This window comes from Phocoena sinus, chromosome 7 (genome assembly GCF_008692025.1).
Source record: "Phocoena sinus isolate mPhoSin1 chromosome 7, mPhoSin1.pri, whole genome shotgun sequence".
NCBI classification, from domain to species: Eukaryota; Metazoa; Chordata; class Mammalia; order Artiodactyla; family Phocoenidae; genus Phocoena; species Phocoena sinus.
In genome coordinates, this window is record NC_045769.1 from 66667505 (window position 1) to 66691997 (window position 24493).

At 35.2% G+C, this 24493-nt stretch overlaps 1 protein-coding gene across 1 annotated transcript in view; it reads left to right on the plus strand.

Annotated features, from left to right (window-relative positions):
• The window catches only part of SCN9A (sodium voltage-gated channel alpha subunit 9), a 151773-nt gene that overhangs the window by 49958 nt on the left and 77322 nt on the right, over positions 1–24493 (plus strand). The window contains exons 2-7 of the mRNA XM_032637962.1: positions 14238–14545; positions 19584–19702; positions 20053–20142; positions 20709–20837; positions 22492–22583; positions 23364–23573. Of these exons, the coding sequence (XP_032493853.1) occupies positions 14288–14545; positions 19584–19702; positions 20053–20142; positions 20709–20837; positions 22492–22583; positions 23364–23573 (898 nt within the window). The 5' untranslated portion in view covers positions 14238–14287. The remainder of the gene's footprint in view (positions 1–14237; positions 14546–19583; positions 19703–20052; positions 20143–20708; positions 20838–22491; positions 22584–23363; positions 23574–24493) is intronic.

Below are 24493 nucleotides of genomic sequence, written 5' to 3' on the forward strand. Positions count from 1 at the left end.
GCTTTGTATAGTCATTCATTTTTGTAGAGTCAGTTTTTCCTTTTATATACACAGACACATACCCATTCCGATGTTCTTCATTTCTCTCTGTATTTCCACTCTTCTTCCCTTAGGATCTTTTCCTTCTGCCTAGAAACTTCCTTTAATGTTTAATGTATATTTTCATATGGTGATGAATTCTCTCAGTTTGTGTTTTCTGAAAAAAGTTTTTAAATTTCACATTCATCTTTTTAAACTTTCCATGAAGTACAGTATACTTACAGAAAAGTACATATATCCTAAATATATAGTTCCATGAATTTCTCCAAACTAAACAAACCACTCAACCAGCAATGGGGTAAAAACGCAGAACTGTTCACTCTAGAAGGATATTTTTATACCTTCTAATGTTCTGGATTGTCAGTGACCACGAGACTACAAAACCAAGTGGCAGGTCTACTTTGTTCTAAGCACAATTACAGACTCTAGGATCATATAATCTTAAAGATTCCTAGAGACACCTAATTCTTTTTTTCGTTGTTTTTTTTTTTAATTAATTAATTTATTTATGGCTGTGTTGGGTCTTCGTTTCTGTGCGAGGGCTTTCTCTAGCTGTGGCAAGCGGGGGCCACTCTTCATCGCGGTGCGCGGGCCTCTCACTACCGCTGCCTCTCTTGTTCTCTGCGGAGCACAGGCTCCAGACGCGCAGGCTCAGTAATTGTGGCTCACGGGCCCAGTTGCTCCGCGGCATGTGGGATCTTCCCAGACCAGGGCTCGAACCCGTGTCCCCTGCATTGGTAGGCAGATTCTCAACCACCGCACCACCAGGGAAGCCCGAGACACCTAATTCTAACAGTCAAGTGAAGCTATATATTTATGGGCTATAGTTCAATGATGACACATATTAGTTCATCTAACCCATCTTGTAAGGGAAGGCTCCTTAGTACCAGCTAGATGTGAGGAATTACTAGGATATGCACAAGATAAATCCACAATGAAGATAGGCAATTAAATAGTAAAGTGTACTATATTTAGTGACTACTGATGACATTGTAAGAAATTATATAAAGTTCAAAGCAAATTGAGGAAATAGATGATTGCATATAGATTCATAAAGGCTGTCTTAATTCTAGTCTCCTTACTGCCTACTTAAGTGAAAAATTTTTGGTTAATTTTTAAATTTCAGATAACGAAACAAATAATATGGCCATCACCTAAATCCCTAAACATAATGGATTACAACCACTGGTTTTACTGAACCGTGACCTGGCACAGAGGAAGATAAAGCAACAGAGGTAGAACAATTTGAAAATTCGTACAATTTTCAAAAATGATAAACTGATAGGAAGTGTTAGAGGTTCTGCCCAAATTAGAGCTAAAATTATGTATTTATTTTGATCAAAATTAGATATATCAAGACAGCAAATTAAAAGATTAGTCAAAGGGTTTTTATAGACCTTTTATTGCATATTAAATGCAATGCCAAGCAGTATTTGAATATAACCCATGGTGCTTCCAGCCTGCACCTGAAGCTGGGAATCTTTAGTTATCTGAGGTCCCAGGCTAGAAGACTCCCTGGGATGTCATTTAAGCAAGATGTAGGATTCCCAAAGAGTAGCAATGTCATTATGATTAAATCTTAAGGATTTAAGATTTAAGTTCTGCCTATGTTTATTTTGGTACTTCTGTGCAGCCATAACGTCTGTCTTTCAGCAAAGCACACAGTAGCTGTGGTACACCTAGACAAATAATGATCAAGACAGTTAGTCTTATATGCTCCCATAAAAAGGAAAGTATTACAAAGGAATGCCTTGTAAGGATCTTAGGTCCTTTTTGATAACTTCTAGGCTGTCTCAAAAGTAGGATGAGCACATATCGAAGTTTGCCCAGAACAGTCCCAATTTATGTCTTGGTGTCTGATGTGATGTAGCATTTATTCTTGACAAAAAATCTTGCTTTGCAACATAAATGCCATGGTCATCCTGCCATGAATGGAACAAAATTTGTACAGCCAGGGCATATCTGTCTATTGCCTTCCTCCAGTGATGTTATCAGGTGTTCACGTATCAGCAAAATGAACGTCTATTGAGAGGCCTTCTAATTACAATTCAGGGAGCAGCCAGGAATGGACTCAAACCTGGTTTAGTTACTGTTTTTTTCCCTATACTCTCCAGATTCAGTCCTCCAGCAGCTTTCACTTTCTTATCTAAATAGTAGAGCTACTGGATGATTAATGTACACTTCCTCTTATCTTTGAGTGTTTCAGCTTCATCTTCCTTGTCGCTGACAGATAGGATTTGTATGATCTAGGTATTCCTCTCATGTACTGCAGCTGGGTATAGGAAGGATCCAAGTGTTTCCTTTGGTGCCAAGATGTAGAGCAGAACTTCCAGACTCATCTGAAGTTTTGTAGTTCTGATAAAAGAGAGCTTATATCATAACAGTTTGTACTGGAAGTAAAGGTTGCCTCTCGCATCTCCTGATGATGACTTTCTCTTTTATCATGAGATTTTAGATTTTATGAGTAGAAAAATTGTAAAGGGGATGTCACTGAACATAGATGAGGGTTTTAAAATGCCATGGTGGCAACAGAGGACTTTCCTTATAAGAAATGGTTAATTAAGTGTATCCCTGACTATTATCAGGTGTTTAGAAGTCAGTAAAATGAGAATTTCTGAGTCAGATAGATTTCCTTCATCGCAGTGTTACCCCACAGTTTCTAAAGTAATACAGAAACCAAAAGAGAGCCTTTTATAGCTTAACTGCATCATCATGACAGACATATAATAATGCATTAATTTAACAACTTAAAAAATACTTGGTATGCTTAACACTACCGAGTGAGCTAAATTACCCTTAATCTAAAAGAAAACACATATGAATCCCTTATAGATGAATTTTTTTTTTTTTTTTTTTTTTTTTTTTTTTTTTTTTTTGCGCGGTATGCGGGCCTCTCACTGTTGGGGCCCCTCCCGTTGCGGGGCACAGGCTCCGGACGCGCAGGCTCAGCGGCCATAGCTCGTGGGCCTAGCCGCTCCGCGGCATGTGGGATCTTCCCGGACCGGGGCACGAACCCATGTCCCCTGCATCGGCAGGCGGGCTCTCAACCACTGCGCCACCAGGGAAGCCCCATAGATGAATTTTTTAGCCTACTTAGTCATAATGATCTCAAGTATAATCAGGACTCAGACATTGTGACTCCAGTCTAATTCTATGTTTATAAGTTGTAAGCTTATTCCTTACCCAAGAGGGCACATTTATAAAAATTACCCTCCCAAGCATAATAACTTAAAAATTGTTCAGCATTTCTAATGGATCTCCTGTTTATCAAAGTGATGCTATTTTTTACTATGCAAAATATTTTTATGTATTAATTATAACCCATTTAAATTAAAGTAGCTCAGTTTTGTAGGTCTGTTATCACTTAGGTATATTCTAAATAATGGCAATGTATTTACTTGATAAAATTACTGGTACATTGTTAACTTTACATAATATTAGTATAATTTTATACCTGTGTTGTCTCTTTTTTTTTAAATGAACTTTTTATCTTGGAATTGTTTTAGGTTTATGAAAAATTATGCAGGTAGTACAGAGTTCCCATGTACTCCATACCCAGTTTCCCCTATTAATAACAGTTTACATTTTTATGGTATATATCTTGCAATTAATGAAACCATAATGATACATTATTATTATTAAGTAATAATACTTTACTCAGATTGCCCTAGGTTTTCGCCACTGTCTTTTTTTTCTCATCCAAGATCCTGCCCAGGATACCAGGATTACATTTAGCCATCATGTCTCCTTAGACATCTATAGGCTGTCACAGTTCCTCAGACTTGCCTTGTTTTTGATAACTGATGATTTGAAGGAGTACTGGTCAGGTATTTTGTAGAATGTCCCTGACTTGGGGTTTTCTGATGTTTTTCTCATGATTAGGATCAAAGTTTTGAATTTTGGGGAGGACTACTATACAAGTAAAGCACCATTCTCATCATATATCAAGAGAACATATCATCAACATGAGTTATCACTGTTGATGTGAGGTATGATTTATTTTAAATTGCCCTTTAAAATGCTTGTGTATGGATTCCATGGTGTCTTGAGAAGGCTTTAAAAGTGAATGGTACTCGAGGGCTTCCCTGGTGGCGCGGTGATTGGGAGTCCGCCTGCCGATGCAGGGGATACAGGTTCGTGCCCTGGTCCGGGAGGATCCCACATGCCGCGGAGCGGCTGGGCCTGTGAGCCATGGCCGCTGACCCTGCGCGTCCAGGGCCTGTGCTCCGCAGTGAGAGGCCCGCGTACCGCAAAAAAAAAAAAAAAAAAAAAAAAGAATGGTACTCCAGCTAAAATTTTACCTGTGAGAAAATATCACTGTCTGTTTCCAGACAAGTGACATTTTCAAAGCAGTCTTTCATTTGAGAACAGTGAGATCAATATAACATCCTATTTTACTTATTTTTACATTTGCCCACTGTCTGAAATAATTTAGATTTGACCAAAGTTGATTCAGATTTTGGCAGATCTTCAAAATGGTTTATTGGATCTATTTTAATTTTATATAAATTTAAGTAAGCTATAGGTAAGAGACTCAGTGATGGAATATAAAACAGAGCCTGAGTTTATTATAGAATTATGAACATGTAATTATTCTCCTGTTCCTTGAAATGAGGGAATATCATATCTTTAATTGTCTAATCACAAAGAAATAAGAAATTCAAATATTACCTGATCTCTGCAAGAAATGTTGAAACTTGTCAAATGAAACTAACTGCTGAAGTATTCCATAGGAAATATTTTAAGAGGATAATTCTATTTTTAAATATATATTACATGGGTAAGACAAAGTATGCTGATAATCATTACAAAAGCCCATTTCTTATTACAAAATTACTTGGACATGATATACACATATCCTACCTGAACCACAATAGAGTTGACACTCTGGCATTAATAAATCAATTGGGAACTGCCATTTAGAGTTCCAGTATTAGGCACCTTCCGTGGGGCTAAGGTAACAGAGGCCACTGAGACCTTTACCAGCATAAGATAATGGGCACAGACCACATTTTTTCCCTTTTCCACATTTAAGTAAAAACTGGTGTTGGGGTTCACTTCATTGATTTCTGGGAGATTCCCAGTTTGGACTGTAAACATCTAGGGGAACCCACACCCATCTCACTCTCAGAAATTATCCCTATGTGAGGGGCTTCCTAGGACCCTGAGGACTAAAGGAATCCCCCAAAGCAGCTTTGTCATGGCTGCTGCTGATACATGACTACAAGAATACAGTTTTTGGAACAGTATGTTCAGAGCCATAGAAGGTACCCAGAGTCCCTAAAACTTTCTAGAGACTGATATTTCTTTGCTTGAAGGAAAGGATCATTCCTGTACTCTGTTCAGAGACTCCATTAATGATACTTAAATGCTTCTCAGAAGATGAACCAAGTGGTAGAATTCACTTCCTTTTGAGCCTGTACAGAAATACCACTTCAATTAAAAAAAAGAAAAAAACATCTTAATGATAGCTCTTGAACCACATAATTTCATCTAAATAAAAAATTATCTCACAAATGTTGATATAAAGTTCAAGGCAGCAAAGGCAAAGTAATGGGAATTTACTTAGACAAAGGAAACTCAGCAGCCATCTAAATCTCTGAGCAATGAAGATTCATTCTGGGGATATTTGTAGTGTTTAACATTATGTTTTACAAAGTAACTGGTTCTGTTGTAAATGCTTCAGTGTCTTTTAGGCTCAGATAGGTTGCATAACTTGGATATACAAGATCACATAACTAGTAGCTAGTAAACCCAGGATTCAAACTCTAGGATTTCTGGCTCCTGAACTTGCACTTGAATCATGTCTCTAAATCAAATCTCTGCTTGTGTTGTACATATATGTGAACTATGTTTCTTGTTTAAAAGGCTAATAAATTTCTATAAATTGAAATATCCTCGTTTATTGTAATTAGTAGATCTTAATTACAAATGTATGATGTAAATGACCAAAGCAAGGAATTCAAATGGAAACATGAGACAAGTTAATAATATTAATGGCACCATATATGGTTACTATGTGTAAAATTCTCCTAAACACTTTATATACACTTAACCATGCCAACCCTAACCACTCTTGGAGGCAGTGATTATTAACACCATTTTCAAACTAGGAAACTGAGGCTCAGAGAAATTAAGTCATCTGTAAAGGGTCAATAGGTATAAAATGTGGAACGTGGATTGTGATGGGAAAGGTCAAGATGATGACTGATCTGTGAGCTACTGAAACCAGTTTGAGTTTTTCTGTATTGAATACAAGTGCACTTCATGGTATATATTATGAAGGATTTTGTCCATTTTACATTTTTGGAAATTGAGCCATATTTTCAATGTCTTGCAGAAACTCAAATTTGAAGAGAAACTGGAGAAACTTATGTAAAATGAAAAAAAAAATTTTAAGTGTGTACATTGCTAAATATTTAGCATTCATAAATTAATACATACCTTTAGTTCTTAAGCTGATAAACATGTTTCTTTTAATATCTTTGTCTTCTTTTTTTACAGTGCTGTCATTTATTCCTAAAAGTTGAAAGATCAGCTTTTTTTAAATTGAGGAATAATTGACATATAACATTATATTAATTTCAGGTGTACAACATAATAATTTGATATTTGGGGTTCCTGTCTTAATAGAGATGAAGTAATATGACATGAATGACATGAATGATGCTTAAAATGTTGAGAATTAAAAATAAAAATTAATATGGTGAAGAACTTGCTTTGTTTTTTTTGTTGTCTTGGACTTTGTAGCCGGAAGGGAGCTAAGGGACCAAGGGTATTTTTGTTAGTCTCTCTCCCTTTTACCCTATTACACTCTTCTTTCCTGTTCAGTTTGTTTATCATCTTCCTTCTCTCATTCAACCTTTTTCATTTCCTCCTTTTTTCCCCTCATTCCAAATCTTCTTTCTTTAACGGAGCATAATATAGATTCCCAGTTCAAAAAATGTGTTGTTTTTATTGAATGGAATTTATGTTTATCTTTTCAATTTTAAAATGGAGACTTTAAACTTTCATATTTTACATTCCAACTACATACTCTTCAAATAAAACAAAATCCAAAAACTTTTGTGTGCTTTTAATTGCATTTGATTTATCTTATTGAATAATAAAACCTGGTCATTAATTTATATGTATTCATCTGCTGTTTTTGATTTAGTGCATTTGTTGCTTTAAAAATGGTTCTTAAAAGGGGAATCACATCAATATTTTATGCTTTTTTAAAGTAGATAAACTTAAACCCTCCCTCAAAAATTTTATTTCAGCATTACTTGGATAAGCCCTGGCAGCTGTAGTTTTTAAGTTATGCAGATGATTCTTTTATACACCCAGGTTGGGAACCAAAACAGAGTATACCTTCATTCTGACATACATTTTTTGGCAGCAATAGGGAAAAATGACACTTAGCTGCCCTTTTTTTTTTTTTTTTGGCTGCATTGGGTCTTTTTTGCTGTGTGCGAGCTGTCTCTAGTTGCAGCGAGAGGGGGCTACTCTTCGTTGCGGCACGTGGGCTTCTCATTGCGGTGGCTTCTCTTGTTGTGGAGCACAGGCTATAGGCGTGCGGGCTTCAGTAGTTGTGGCACGCGGGCTCAGTAGTTGTGGTGCGTGGGCTCTAGAGTGCAGGCTCAGTAGTTGTGGCTCCAGGGCTTAGCTGCTCTGCAGCATGTGGGATCTTCCTGGACCAGGGATCGAACCCAGGTCCCTTGCATTGGCAGGCGGATTCTTAACCACTGCGCCACCAGGGAAGTCCTTAGCCACCTTTTTACTGTTACCTAAGTGAAAAGAGCTTTTAAAATAGTAGTATTTAAGAAAATAGTAGGGAATAAGACTCATTAATTTTATAATATGGGTTCTTGATATTGTTTAACATGATGCCAGTATCCATACCTAGTTATGGAAGAATTGGTGTGAGATTCAATGAAAATTGATACCATTGGAAATCATACATTCAGCAAGCCAACCATAGGTGGCACCTAATAAAGCTTTCTGTATTCATCTAAGCAAAGAAAGTCGAAGAGACATTCCTTACCCTGTGGGAGTTTGCAGTGTGACACATTGGTCCCTTGAAAGGAAGATATTAATAAAATAAATTTCAGATTGTCTCCAGTTTACCCTAAAGAGAACAAAACAATGGATCTAATATATGGATTTTTTTCAAAATCTTGTCTTTCTTATTGGAATTCTAAATTTTCACTAGAATCGACCTTTTTAATTGAACCTCTTTTGTATTTTCAAGATGACTCTTGATTAATTTTCTTCTATCTTTTTAAAATTATTATTTTCTCTTTTCCATTTGCTGCTCCCTCTTTTGGAAGCTCAAATGAGACTGATGTTGGGACTCCCTGGATTATTCTATATCTCCTGAATTTTATTTTGAGCTTTCCTTTGCTCTTTTGCACTACTTTTTAGGAGAATTTTTTGACACAAATCCAAAGTATAGAACTCCATTAATTTTTACATATGTACGTACCCATGTGACCATCACACAGATCAAGATACAGAACATTTCCACACCTTAGAATGCTCACTTATGCCCCTTCCTGGTAAAGTACCCTTGAAAGGTAACTAAAATTCTGACTTCTAGTTCTTTTCAGCAAACATTCTATTGAAATTTTTATTTTGACCATCATGCCTCTAATTATTAGGAATTTTTGTTGTTTTGATACCTCTTTTTTTTTTTTTTTTGTAGCCTATTCTTTTCTGTAATAGATTCTCTATCCTCTCAGGTTTCTCTGGGAATACTAATTTTAAACTCTTAATATTCCCCTATGTTTGCTTTTTCCTTTTTTCTAGAGTTAGGAGTTTGGTCTGTTTGTCTTAGTCCTTCAGTTTCATGTTTGGTAGTCTTTGATTACCAATTTATCCTTAATTATCTATTAATAGTTATAAATGAAAGTCTATGCTGTTGTTGGTCAGGATTTCTCCTGCCTTTATGTAGGCCTGTTTTCCAAACAAATACTCCCTTGAAAGAGGGATGACGGCAAGCTCTCTGTGTGTGTCTGGTGTGTTGATAGGCTGGCTTCCTTTTAGGATGTATGGGCAAGAAGAAGAGTCCACCTTTCCCCAGTCTCCACTCTGCTTTCAGCTAAAATGGAAATGGACACCCTAAGGGTCTTATCTCAATTAATTCAAAGATTAACTTTTTGGTTTTAGCCTGGGGATAAATTCTGCTGCTTTATACTTGAATACAGAGGGAGTAGTGGGAAATGTGACCTGCAAGTTGTTAAATCGACAATCCTTGGGTTAGTCAGCTTGTTTTCTGACATACTTGCCCTGTGTGCCAACTCTATGACTTCTGTGCTGGGAAGAAGTATTTCTTTCTCTGTTCTGACATTCTCAGATGAGTGTTTTAGGCTGTGCCTTCTGCTCTGATCTCTTCACTGGGGTAACCCCCCCCCATCTGCTATCTCTTCTTCAGATTTGTGAAAACTGTTTAGTGTCTTTTTTGGTGTTCAATGATGTCATGAAACTCTTCCCTACAGTGCATCTTTGTTTTCAGTGCAGTGGGAATTTGGAAGCCAAGGGGTGGTAAACACATGGGTCAAGACCATTGTCATGAACTGGAAGTTGACATTGCTTTGACTGGAAAAGATGTATGAGATAAAAATAGGTAGATGATAGACAGAGAGAGAGAGAGAGGGAGAGAGAGAAATGCATACATACATAGATAATAGCTAGAAAATAAGAGTTCAGAATAAATATTTTGATACCTATTATAACTGTAAGAAATCCTAGATACAAGGATAATACCTTCAGTTTTTATTTTCAGAAGTTAAGTATCTTCTATTATGAGATTAATGGTAGGTCGGCAAAATAGTCATGAGAACACAAAAATATTGTCTTCATGTGCAATATTGTGATCTTACTCTGAAGAAGATGCAGTCATAGTGATATTAATAAGTGGAAACATGGTAATTTTCAGAATTGTAAACTAAATATGGAAAGAATAAACAGAGGCTGATTTCATTAAATATATTAAATCTGGTCAAATAAATTTAAGTGCTTCTTTTTAAAGTACGCTTTTTTGGATAAAAAAGCATGACATTTTTATTGTTAAAATTTGAAAAATAAGTATAAATAAATTAATAAAAATAACTCATAAGCCCTCAGCTAGGAATGACCTTCATTAAATATATAGTGTATTTAATTTCAGAGTTTCTTTCTATACATTTTAAAAAATTAAGATGAATATAAATATATGTTTGTGTACATGTACCCTGTATTCTATTAATTATCCTTTATAAGATTTTTTAAATTTATTAAATAGTCTTTAAAAGCACTCTTGAAATGCCACTCAGTTTTTCATTGTATGTTTATTTTCATTTAATGAAACCCTGACATTTAGACTTTTGTATTGATTACAATTTTTCAATATTATAAAAACATTGCAGTAAACATCTTCATAAATGTTTGAGGACATCTGAGATTATTGCTTTTGGTTACATTCCTAGAAGGGAGGTTGTTTGGCCATAAAAATGAATCAACATATTTGAGGCTTTTGATAGATATTGCAAAATTACCCTCAAAATTTGGTACACATTATTTTTTCCCATCATCCAGACAGGAAGCAGTGATTTCCCCTCTACCCTCCAAACTAGAGGATGATTATGGAATCTGACTGGAGTCTCTTCAACTTAACTTTTCAAGGCCCTGATGTTAAGCAGGTGCTTAGTGTCTTCCTTCAATTTAGCCTGAGGAAAATATGTCCCAGTGGTACCACTGACTTGAATCACCCACCATCCCTGCTATTTCCATATACTGTAGTTACTCAGAAACTGTATATTGAGAATGTGCATGAGCAAGGAGAAGAAAAAGAGGGAAAAAGAGAGTAAGAATATTGAAAGAGTGGAGCTGGTGACTGGACATCTGAGTTCATGACATCTACTTACCTGGATTTCTGTCAAATAATTCTTGAAAGAGGTGACACCTTCATTTGAATGTAAGATGTACAAAAATACCAGTTCTTCAGCCATCTCTTCCCGCAAGAGACCATGTATGTGTACACTGAAAGTCAGTTGACACAAGTAACCCCTCCTCGCCTTTGTGATTTCCAAAAGTGTTGAGGAATCTCCTAAGCCCAAGTGGCAACTACACTCACTGCCTTGCTTCTCAGATTGATTTGTGACCACAGTTTTAAAACCTGTACCAGGCTTGGCCTTCAAGTGCTAGAACTAAACCTTAGCTTCTCCTGAATTAATCTTACACCAAGAGCAATCCCATGTTTATACTGAGACTACAGAGACTTATACAGTGATGGGTGTTGAGTATGTGCATTTGTTTCCATTTTCCTAAACCTCTCTTCTCAGCTTAGGGCAATTTTCACAGATTTCATGATTCAATTTTTTTAGAAAGCATTTATAATAATTTTATTGAGGTATAGCTCACATACCATAAAAATCATCCTTTAAAGTGTAAGTTCAGTAGTTTATAGCATATTCACAGAGTTGTGCAATCATTGCCATTATCTAATTTTAGAACTTTTTATCACCTCCCCAAGAAACTTCATTCCTATTAACCATTAACCCCATAACCATTAATGGTCTCTCCTCACTACCCCCTCCCCCCAGCTTCTGGCAATAGCAATGTACTTTTTGTCTCTGAGGGTATGCCTGTTCTGGGCATTTCATACAGATGGAATCATCCAGTATGTGACCTTTTGGGTCTGGCCACCTTCACGGGGTTTTCAGAGTTCATCCATGTTGTAACATGTATCTGTATTTTATTTATTTTTATTGTCGTATTCCGTTGTGTGGATATGCCCCATTTTGTCAGTCGACAGACATTTGGATTGTTTCCACTTTTTGGCTATTAAGAATAATGCTGCTCTGAACATTCAGGTACAAGTTTGGCGGGGACATGTTTTCAATTCTGTTGAGTACTTACCTAGTAGTGGAATGCTGAGTCATGATTCATTCTTTCATGAGTCACTCTGTCCTGCTTTTGAATGTGCAGATGCAGTGTCCCTTATTTTTCACTACATTCTTCGAAATTCTTCTCAACTTTCGTTTCCATCAAAATCTATACCTCTTCTTACTGGTTTGAATTTATAGAAATAACAATAAATAATCTTAGTCAAATACTTTAAAACCCAGGGCAAACCAGCAGACACATAGTCAATTAACTATATGAATTTTGTTCAAAAGCAACAATTTTAGCTGCTTGTGGCCAGCAGAATGGACTGACTTTGCTCTTCTTTTTCATAATTATAAAATTCCATAATTCTGAATCCATAGGTAGAGATGTGTTCTTATTTCCAAATATGCCATTGCATGGCTTTCAGCAAATTTTCTCTCATGAACTATTGCTATATATCTAGTATTTATAAGATGTTTTGAGTTCTCCGTGTTTGGAGAGGCTCCTAAAAGAGTCCTGGAATTTATGTCAGTAATGTTTGAAATTTTGTACTTGAATCACAGGAACTTGCTACTCCCTATTACCTATGGCACCCTCACTCCTGGCACATGCCTATATCTCTTTCTCCGTGTCTACATCAGGATATAAAGGAAGGCTGTGAGTTATTTAAGCTGATTGTATTCTCCTGTAGTATGGCCAAACCAGGCTTGTCTTTGCTGTATGATTTGGTATGATTGGTATTCCTTTTTAGAATGTAAGGTCCTTAATGACAAAAACTGTGTTTTCTCTTTACTCTCACAGCTTTAAATATCTGATATAGGAACATGCCCAGATTAACTATTTGGTAAAAACATTTTAAATGAATATGGGTTAGCAGATTTAAAAAGAAATATGTTGATACATACCATGGCAAAATCCAGACTCATTTATGTGATTAAAAACATAAAAATGCATTTTTTCAGAAAAGCTAAATTTGCATTATAATCCTTTCTATAATTTTACATTGCAAAATGAGTTTCTGTTGTTTTTAAGCTGGTTTTCCACCTTAAAAAAATACATAGATTTCTGATAAGGGTTATTCTTATACCATACCCAAATAACTAAGGGGAAAAGTCATCCATTTTGCTCTAAACATAATTGAAGTAAATTTTGTTTGACATGGGAATAGGAGAAATCTGTAAAAGAATAATTAGTTTCAGCTTCTTTTCACTACTTTTTCTGAATCTATATAACCTGTGTTGTCACTATTGTGATTTGCTTAATTTTTATGTTTCGCATTGGAAAATAAAAGAACAGACCGTGGCTTCTCTTAGCTTATCCTCCCTCTGTGTGTCATGATATCACTTAATATACAACCTTTCAAGTTGTTCACAGTGGGTTGACATACTAGAAGTTGGTGTGTCCCAACTCTCAGGCAATCCTAATGCAGAAGGACTCATTTTTATTTTCCAGTGGAGGAATTATGAAGTTATCTTGACTCATTGAAATAATAAGTCTGTTATTTTAAAAATAGGAACAGTTATTTTTTATGCTCTTTTATTTAGAACATTCCAAAATAATAATATATAGAAGTTTGTATTTTTTATTTTGTATTTTTCTTTCCTGTAGTTCTTGTAATGTTTTGTATACACATGTAAGTTAATTAGGGAAGTCATAATTTGAATGCCTATTATAGTGTTTTTACTTTTTAAATGGAATCTATGCCAAACCTTTCCCAAATTCCTTTTATCTTCTTTGTTCTTCTGGAACATTTGCCTAAATTGTTTTTAATTCAAAATGGAAATATATTTTTTTCTGATTCATAAAGGTATATGTATTTATTGTAAGAAAATCTAAAAGTGTAAAATAGAGTAAAACAGTCTTCCACCACCTCACTTCACAGAGATGAGTTTCCTCAAGAAAGAGAAGCAGAGGGTGTGAGTATATTATGAGATGTCAGACAGAAGAGGATCAGGTGACGAGAGAGGCAAGAAGGGAACCTGGAGAGTGGTGCTATCAGAAGCACTGTCATAAAGATTTTTAAACAAGGAAAGTTGAACTGAATTGCACTAAGAGTAAATACAGATGAAAAATAAAGGGAATTAAACATTTTTCATTAAGTTATCACTTTAAGATCTGTGAAGTGTTAAGTTCAAATTCTTAAATAAAGATCATTAGAGAGCATGGAAAATGAGTCATGTACGTCGTAGTCACTTAAGTGCTCATTCAACATGATGATAATTCTGTGAACACAGTGCTTCTTGTAGTTGAAACCAAAATCTGTTTTATTATTACTATTACTATTATTTTTTTTTTCAAGTGCCGTCTCTGGCTGGCAACCACTTAAGGCTTTGTTTGTTTCTACTTAGGCCTCTTATGTAAGGAGCTGAAGGGGAAATAAAATATACAGGATGAAAAGATGGCAATGTTGCCTCCCCCAGGACCTCAGAGCTTTGTCTACTTCACAAAACAGTCTCTTGCCCTCATTGAACAACGTATTGCTGAAGGAAAAACAAAGGAACCCAAAGAAGAAAAGAAAGACGATGACGAAGAAGGGCCAAAGCCAAGCACTGACTTGGAAGCCGGCAAACAGCTGCCCTTCATCTATGGGGACATCCCTCAGGGCATGGTTTCGGAGCCCCTGGAGGACCTGGACCCTTACTATGCAGACAAAAAAGTGAGTTTATTGTGCCTGCGATGGTGTGGTCTCTGTTTACCTCTTTTGTACAGAAAAATATTTTAAATTGAGATTAAGTGGAATTTAGTGAAAAGCCACATCATGACAAAAATGTTTAGTTAAATACATATGTAGGCTCTTTCAGAATATGTACTTTTACTAATTTTTCATCAAAACTGGTTCTGTCACTGGCATACTATTTTGATTTTTTTAAATTTAATAGCGTTTAGTATAATGTTCTGCCTTTTGGGACATAACATAAGTGCATCCTGGTAGGAACAAAATAATTGTCAGTTTGAGAAGTAAGACCTGGGGATATGTCCAGAATGCATTTGCACGGAGGTGGCAGGTGAATCCATGGGAATATATAAAATCACTCAACTAATAATGGGATTTAGAGAGCCATTCATTTAGGGGGTTGGAGAGAAAGAGTCTGAGATGGTCAGAGAGGCAAGACATTATAAATCAGAAAGTTTTCCATTATTCAAAAAAAAAAAAAGGAAGAGAGTATCTCATAAAATTATCCAGAAAGTTGAGGCTGGAGAAAGGCTATTGGAATGAACAAGGAGGATGAGTTGGTAACTTTTTGGAAGCAGTTTGTGTTAGGTGATGGAAATAAAAGCAAGATAGCGGTGGATAGCAAGTAAAAAGAAGAAGTGGGTGGCAGTCGACGCATGCTGAAAAATTTGAGAAATTTCCACCAGAAAGATGGTCACTTGAGGCAATGAATAAATTGAAAACCTTTTCAATGTAGGGTATAAATAGCACGTTTGAAAGTGGAGAAAAATTATTCTCAGAGAAAAATACAGAGGGTCGAGTAAGTAGCTAGTTGCTGATGTTAACAGACAAGGGATAAACCACAGGTCAGCTTGTATTTGCATTAGAAAAATGGAGCGAAGCCTTACTGTGTGAGCCCTGAAGGGCAAATAGGAGGATGAATTTGAGTCCTGATATGTTGAAGTAAAGGTAGGCACATCTGAGGAAATGCATGTTAAATCATATCAATATTTTCCGTACTACAGGAGTGGAAATTGTCCTTTGAGAGTCAATCTTGAGAGCAGTAGATCTGAGAAGGTGTTGATTGCATTAAGGAAAGGGGAGAGTTTGAAACAACTGCTATAATGGTTATTCTACCAAGAAAATGAGAAGGGGATTACAGTCATTTCTGAGACAGTAGCAGATACAACCAGATTGAACTTGACAAAGAGGAGACAGTAAAGGATTAGATCAGCAGGTTCCATAACTTTCTCCAACAATGCTTTGCTGCATGGCAACTGCAGAGTTATCTTTAAGAGGTCAAGAAAGGCAGGATAAAGTCCATTAAAAAAACTATTTTGACTTAAGATGTAAATAAAAGAGATTATTTATTGATAACACATCTAGCAAATAAAATAAAGGGCACTGAAATGTCTTAAGAAATAGAAAATGTGATGAAGTTAATTTTGATGGTAGAAACACATCTCCTTTGGGATAGTTGCTGTGAATAGCAATATGTAATATTTTGCTTCACGTTAAAGCCAGCATCTCAGCAAGCTGACAGCACAGAAGGAGAAAGCAGAATACCTGAGAAGCCTTTGAGATACTACCCAGCATTCCAATTAACCAATCAGTATTCTGACACAGGAAGGAAGAATGTTAACATGTATTCAGGATCTCTGCGTCAGGCACTAGACTTTTTATACAAATTAGCACACATATTTACTATAACTTGGTAAGACAGGAAGTAACAAAGGACCTGGGGAAAATAAGTAACTTACAAAATGCTACATGCTAGTAAGTTTTGTCACAAATTTTTTAGTTCAAGTTGATTTGACTCCCTACTGAAATATTCTGTTGTATAACATCTCTTAGTTTAATTTCTGTTGTATAGCAGTCACCATGCTCACAGCTTTACAAAAATGAATGGAAGAATGAATGGGTAAATAATGAAACCGGCAATATAGAAAGTACTTTCTCATTTTAATTACTACTTCATCCTGAAAAATGCCTGGCTCTCCATGGATACCTCCTGCATTTCCCATTTCTCAAGGGGGCCTGAATATTACTTAACCAGGAACCCCTGAAGGAGGAAAGGACTCTTTCTGAAATAAATCCCAATTCAGGGATAAACTAATATTGGCTTAAAGTGACTTGAGAGGTAAGGAGAAAATGTTTGTATTTGGATGGAGGATTAACTAATGGAATCATTTTGGGTACGTGGTAGACAACTTTAATGGAGAATATTTAGGGGTGGGACTCCAATCCCTCACCTTGGCCCCAGCTCCTTTCAAATATGACGTCAACCACATTAAAAGCCTAACGCACATCTGCATCAGTATACATGGGTAGAGCTAGGTCAAACGAAGTGATCTATTTTTCATGGTCCTCTATTAACAGATGAATAAATACCCACAGGGATTACCGAGTCTTTGTAATTTTTTGGTTTCGAGCTTTAAATGATCAGCTTTTTGTGCCATGTCCTAGCCCTTCAATCATTCTTGATTAAAGTAGTTTTGACTTCCACTTGCAACTTCAGGATTGGCTTCTGTGTGGATTGATTCCTTAATGTTTTGGGTTATTCACACTAGTTGACAAGAACTTTATTTCTGCTACATTATAATCACTGCTTGGACTAAAAATCTAAATGACTCCTGATTTGACCTGGGTTCAGATTTTAACTTATATTTGAGTGTAATTATCAATGCTTTGTTAAAAAAAGGACACTTAATAAACTAATGATAGAAGTTAGGGCTTCATTTTCGTGTGTGATGAATATATTAAGTGCTTTTGAAGAGTTTTATGCAGTGCCTTTATTATAGATGAAAGTTTGTGTCTTTAAGAAGGAATAAATTACCAATCACCCTCTGCTGTGGGTATTAAGAGGACAGGTACAATGTCTTATTATCTTCATATCACTGGTGCCTTATATGTTGCCCAGAATATCAGCAGCTGTTCCTACCATTTACTAAGAATTTACAATACACCAGAACTTAAAAGCTTCACAGACATGAAGTGCTAGCTCTCAAGTTGTGAAATGGTAGATCAGGTATTTAGAATCCTATCTGTCCAACTCCAACGGTTATACTCTTTAAGTACCTTAATTCTCTAATTTTATGTTCAATAAATTATTAAATAAGTGAGCAATATTAAAAAAAAAAATTATTCAGACCTTGACATCTATGTGTTTCCTAGTAGGATTTTAGACTTTGCTAAAGAGACTCATTCTGCTACCCAAAATTTCATAGGCATATCTATTTTTCCCACCTGTAATTAACTCCTGGTTGTTTATAAATCTAGACAATCCTAAAGAAGTTTTTAATGAAAATGAAAATTGGGAATCTGAATTTAAAAATGGTAAACCAGTTCTTTTTTTTAAATTTCAAGGACAAGGTAACTTGATCTTGCCAAGTTGAGGCAGTAATATGATTTTCACATTAGCTCAGATGACCTCTGGTTCATGAAGTCCCCTGATTATTCTGACAGACATGTGACCACGCCCCCTCTTTACTCTCATGCTCTGCCATTTGTATTTCTCTGTATGCTACCTGTCACATCTTGCCTTGTATTAGAGTTATTGTGTTCTATCACTTTTCTCGGAAGCTCCTTGAATGCAAAACTCGTGCCTCATTTAAGTTCAAAATTCCTTTCATTGCCTCTTATGCCATAGTTGCTCACTGCACAATTGTAGAATATAATGGCTGAACGAATTTTAAAAAGCACAGTGTATTGAGATAAGAAACAATAGTTGTACTCAAAGGTGAGATATTAATTTTAAAAACTAATTTCAATGTAAAAGTGAACTTTATGTTAAATTATGTTTAATTTACTATACATAACTGGTATAGTAAAAGGGACCAGGAATATAAAAGGGCATCTGAAAATAATAGATTCTATTTGTTTTCTTGGGGGCTCTGCCACATACAAAAGCAAGATTACCCAAAGTTACATCTCCAGTTTGGTGAAAAATATTTATTACCAGAAGCTCCCTTATAAACTTATATAAAATTCAGAATCAACAACAAAAAGACCAAATTAGTGTCTTCTAGATAACACAAGGAATTTGTTTGCCAACCACAGAAAAATAAGACAAGGATTTGAACTTGGTCTTTCTGATTTCCAAGCCAACTCCTTCGGTTGTTTTAATGTTTTGTTGTTATTGCTGTTTGTTTGTTTGGGTTTCAAATTTTTCAACTAAATACCAAAGACATGGAAAATGTCACTCATTATGCAATGGTTACATAACATATTTCTTAAATGTTTGGTTCTATTCGTATTATTTCAAAAAATTGCCATGGATAGTAGCAAGCAAGTCCTTTAATTCATGTTCTTTTATTTTAGCTGTTATTGGTATTAACATCTAAAATAGGAAAATCATACTGAGTAGTAGGATTCTTTCAACTCTAATATTCCTTAAATTTATGAAAATATTTTTGAAAACTCATATTTTGGTACATTTGCTACTAAACCTGACAATAGCCAAGAAGTATTAAATTCTCTCAGTGATATGATAAAATCAAGGATAGCTAGTATCTATTTGGTTTGCATAAAATGCAATGTAATGAAAGAACTAAGCTGTATTTTAAAATACTTACAGTGGCCACAAGTTATTGTTACTGATTTGGATGTTGAAGGGATATGAAAAAGTGAAAACTGTATTTTGAAAGCCCTAAATAATACATGCTCGTAAATGGCTCACTTCTTACTTTACTGATGAAATGGACAATGGACTTGGAGTTCATTGGCCAGCATGACGTGAAGAGCTGCATCAATGGTATTGGAACCACATTGCTTGAGTCTGATGGCAGTGTTTCTTTAATATGACCCTGCTCGTAAATGGCTCACTTCTTACTTTACTGATGAAATGGACAATGGACTTGGAGTTCATTGGCCAGCATGACGTGAAGAGCTGCATCAATGGTATTGGAACCACATTGCTTGAGTCTGATGGCAGTGTTCTTTAATATGACCCTACCACATGGAGAGGTAAATTGCAGATATTAACCTACTACATTGAAATTTTGGAGTCTCAATTCATGCTGTTTTCTTTTTACTCCTGCAGACTTTCATAGTTTTGAACAAAGGGAAAGCAATCTTCCGTTTTAATGCCACACCTGCTTTGTACATCCTCTCTCCTTTCAGTCCTCTCAGAAGAATATCTATTAAGATTTTAGTACACTCATATCCTTTTTAAAATGCTTACTTACAATGGTTCTTTAAAATGCAGTTTAAAAAAAATTTTTTTTTAAATATAGATTTTAGTCCTTTTGTACCTGAAAAGACTCTGGTTTACCAATCTCAATATAATTTGGTGTAGATCTGTGAGTAGATTGGGAGAATGGCAATTTTAGTATTTTAGGAAAAATTGCTTTTGTCTATTACTCCCTTGTTCAAAGAGATTTTTTTTAAGTCTATAGACGTGCTTAGAATTTTTTTCTAAGGAAAAATTGTTAGCATTTCAACAGATGTCTTTATCAGATATTCAAAGTTCCTACCGTGGTCTTGTATCATATTCCTTGATTCTAAGCTACCGCATTCAGCATGCTTATCATGTGCACTATTCTGACGAATTGCATATTTATGACCATGAGTAACCCTCCAGACTGGACCAAGAATGTAGAGTAAGTGGGTTTAAGTACATTTTAATATAGTCTTAGTATGGTCATTTTTATCCTTTCCTTTTTAGACCAGGAAGTTATTGCATCTATAAATATTGTGGTGTTTATCTTCCCATGTTACATAGTTGCTTTTCTTTCAATTATTTTTCTCTCCCCTACAATATTAACCTGCTAATATTACAATAGAATAATACGTGCTACAGTCTTTTCTAGAAAAAAGACCTTATCAGATGCCCTGCTTTGTTCTTAGACATGCCACATATCTCTTGTCCTTGGGTATATTTCTGATAGGAACAATGCAGGAATTTTCTAGGCAGACCTAATACCTGTGTTCTTAACTAATTTTTAAATACCTCTACTTTCTGAGAGTGTTTCTGATATGTACATTTTAAGATTTTCTGGAAGGACCTTTACTATAGTTTATTCTAATAGTTAGAATGGGTCCATAAACCAACAGCCATACTCCAATAGATGCCGTCCTTTGGTTGATCAGAAAAAATTAATTATAACGATTCACATGGTATTGTATTCTTTTCACACTTAATATCCCAATGGATTCTTGTGCCTAGGTACACTTTTACTGGAATATATACTTTTGAATCACTTGTAAAAATCCTTGCAAGAGGCTTCTGTGTAGGAGAATTCACTTTCCTTCGTGACCCTTGGAACTGGCTTGATTTTATTGTCATTGTTTTTGCGTAAGTACTTTCAGTTTTTTGAAATGCCAAACTCATGAAAGTCTCAGACAGCACAGTATTCCAGTAAGAACAGACTTTTGGGGTTTGACTTTTCCTGCATATAATGGTTGCATTTAAAGGATACTGTATGAAAGTTAGTCATCAAAAAAATATTAATATTTTTTCAGATAGAGCATTTTCTACTCAAAAGTGTATGACATCATTAAGATAGATGGTCTTCCTCCATGCTTAGTACTTGGATAGATAATATATGTGGTGCCAGTTAGGGTCACACTTTTTCCAAGTTCTTATTTAAAATCTGGTAAAACCTATAAGAAAAAACTCAGGCATTTATTATAAGTACGGTGCTCTTTTTTTAAATTAACCTATATTATTCAAAAGCTAATAAGTATATTAAAATATAGAAATAAATCTTTTTATAAGGGCTGTCACTGCATACTAAACCTAACATTAATGCATTGTGTATGCATTACATAGGTATCCACAGTTTATTTTCAAGGGAAAAGTATCACATTAAGATATAATTTTAATTTATTCATATTGCTGCTCTTTTCCTAAATATATTTGTCAGAAACATTTCTTTATTTTTTAAATCTCAAACCTATATACAGTATTTTCCCTCTGTCATTTTGAATTGTAAAAGTAATGCATGTTCATTGGAGGGATTTAGACAATACAGAAGGGTCTTGAGATTTCTAGTCTCCAATTCCCGCACACCTGCCCCACCTCTTTGTCCTTCAGGCTGGCTCTTTTTGTGGTCATATAAGACTGCTGTAGTGCCACCCACCACCTGCTAAGACAACACTGTGTCAAAGAAGGCTGCATCTTCTCAGGGGTCCCTTTTTTAAATTTATGTGCCATAAACTTTACCATTTTTAAAGTATAAAATTCAGTGTTTTGTAGTATGTTCACAAAGTTGTGCAACCATCATCACTTTCTAATTCCAGAATATTTTCATCACCCCAGAGAGCAGTCACTTCCATTCCCTTCTCCCCCTGCCCCAGTCCCTGGAAACCACTCAACTGTGTTCTGTCTCTGTGGATTTGCCTATTCTAGACATTTCACGTGAATGGAATCATACAATATATGACCTTTTTGTGTCTGGCTTCTTTGAATTAGCATACAGTTGTCTAGGTTTGCTGCTGGTATTTTATAGAATATTAAATATCTATATTACCATAATATTGAAGTTTAGTAATTGAAGCATTTAATTGTTTAGTTAGGCATTTATGTGTATGAAACCATTTTAATAATATGTTTGTATTTTGCTCACATCAAATGACTCAAATCAAATCAAATTAAATTAGTAATGATAGAAGCAAAAGACTTGCAGAACTGTAAATTTAAATAAGAAGTTCCAAGCGTAGGAAACACCTTGACTAAAGGCACAGGTAAGTATCATAGACTCTATCTAAATTCTGAATAACTCTGATTTAATTCTACAGGTATTTAACAGAATTTGTAAATCTAGGCAATGTTTCAGCTCTTCGAACTTTCAGAGTGTTGAGAGCTTTGAAACTATTTCTGTAATCCCAGGTAAGAAGTAATTGGTGTGAAGCATTAGGCCACTCATAACTCCAACTATTTTGGGAGTTGTTCTTTGTTTGTGTGTGTGTGTTGTTACCGTGTTTGTGTATAAACTCCCCTATTACAGATATGTGACAGAGTTTGTGGACCTGGGCAATGTCTCAGCGTTGAGAACATTCAGAGTTCTCCGAGCTTTGAAAACAATTTCAGTCATTCCAGGTGAGAGTGGGGTTAAACACCGGGGCTGACTTTGATCTTTTGAAGGAAAAACAAGAAAAACTTTCTCTTATGCAATTTTAATTAAATTTGATCTCTTACGTTTTTCACAATCGTTATTAAAAGTCAGCCTTTGAGTTTAATCAGTTGCATGAGTCTTAGGCGATGAAGATGGCCATTTGGTTCACATCTCAACTTGAAATTTTCCCTCCTGTCTAACAGTTCATTTTCCATTTTGCTTATCCAGGAATGAAAATTTCAATTTGTTTTATTGCTTTTCATATGGTTAAGAAAAGAGATACAGAATATCAGCATGGGGAGGATTGCATGACATAATGTTTTTTTCTTTCCTCAACAACCATTTCTTAACTGAAAGTTAGTAAGTTGTCACTGTGTGCTGCAACTCAGCCTCTTTTCTGTTTTGGTGTCATTATAAAGAGATGTTTTGTCTGACCAAACATTCACTGAATTGACACTTTTTAAAAATTATTTTTTCAAGTAAGTGTGGATATGGTTTGAGCAACCAAATTATTCATTTTGACAGCTTGGTTATTCTCTGGAAATATTTAAAGTTTTTAATCATTTGCTGTAATATACAGAAACAAAATATATAAAACAGCAAGTCCACCCTTTTGAGCTGGTAGACTTTTTTCCAACTAGGTTATTTAAGATCATCGGTTTGATAAAATGCATGCATTTCTAGGAAAGCTTGTGTTTTGTTTTCGTTTCTCATTCAGAGGCTTTATTTCATTTTGAACACCTATTTCTCCTCCTCGTATTCAGGCCTAAAGACCATCGTAGGGGCCCTGATCCAGTCTGTGAAGAAGCTTTCTGACGTCATGATCCTGACTGTGTTCTGTCTGAGCGTGTTTGCACTGATTGGACTGCAGCTCTTTATGGGCAACCTGAAGCAAAAATGTGTGCGGACTCTGCTTGAAAATAATGAAACAATAGAAAGCATATTGAATACTCTCGATGAAGAAGACTATGGAAGTAAGAATGCCCTTATAGTTATTAATAGGTTGAAATAAGGCTAAGAGCATTGTTCTCTTCTGGCAATGAAATGTTGCTTTCATTTTAATTATTTCAAAAATCACTCAATATAGAGAAAGCTGCTGCAATGTGAATTTGGATCATGTTATTTTTCATAAATTTCCCTGGATCTAAGCTTTCTAGCGGTTCTGGTATTAAGAACATGGGATAGTTCTATTAATTCTCAATTTCTGTAAGATAAAAAAGAATAAGTTTGCTCTAGAAAAATAAATTTAGCTATGAATTAATGATATTGACCATTAAATTTCATAAGTTATATATTTATATACTGTAGTTTTATTGAGTAATTTATACTTATGTTTATTTTATAGTATAATTTATTATGTAATAATATAATTATATTTTTACCCTTGTATTTTTCTTATAACTATAACATTGTACAGTCATGTTAATCATGTTATAATGAATTATCACATATTAAAATGTTTGTCTCGATGGTATTTCTAAAGATTTGTATAAGCAGAACAGTTTATTCAGCTTTATCAGCAGTATCCTCATACTATAACCGATGATGAGTTTTACAGCTCTTTCTAATGGCTTCCCTCAATCTAGCTAATGACCATCATAGTTTAATTCATCAGAACTAGTTCTGTAGATACCATTTACGATGATCTGTACGCACAGTCTCAGAAGTCTACTTAATTCACAAGTGTATTTTAGAGTATCTTACAAAAAGCATAAACGGCATGTTTTCTAAATAGTTATCGCCTAACACAGTTTCTCTCACCAGAGCTGATGAGTTTGGGTGAGAATGAAATCTAGCAAGATTGTAATTTCTGTCTAACACCTGCAGTGTGTCTGTAAGATGTTGCCCACATGAACCCATAAACCTTAATAATTAGATCCAGAGGTAAGGTGGA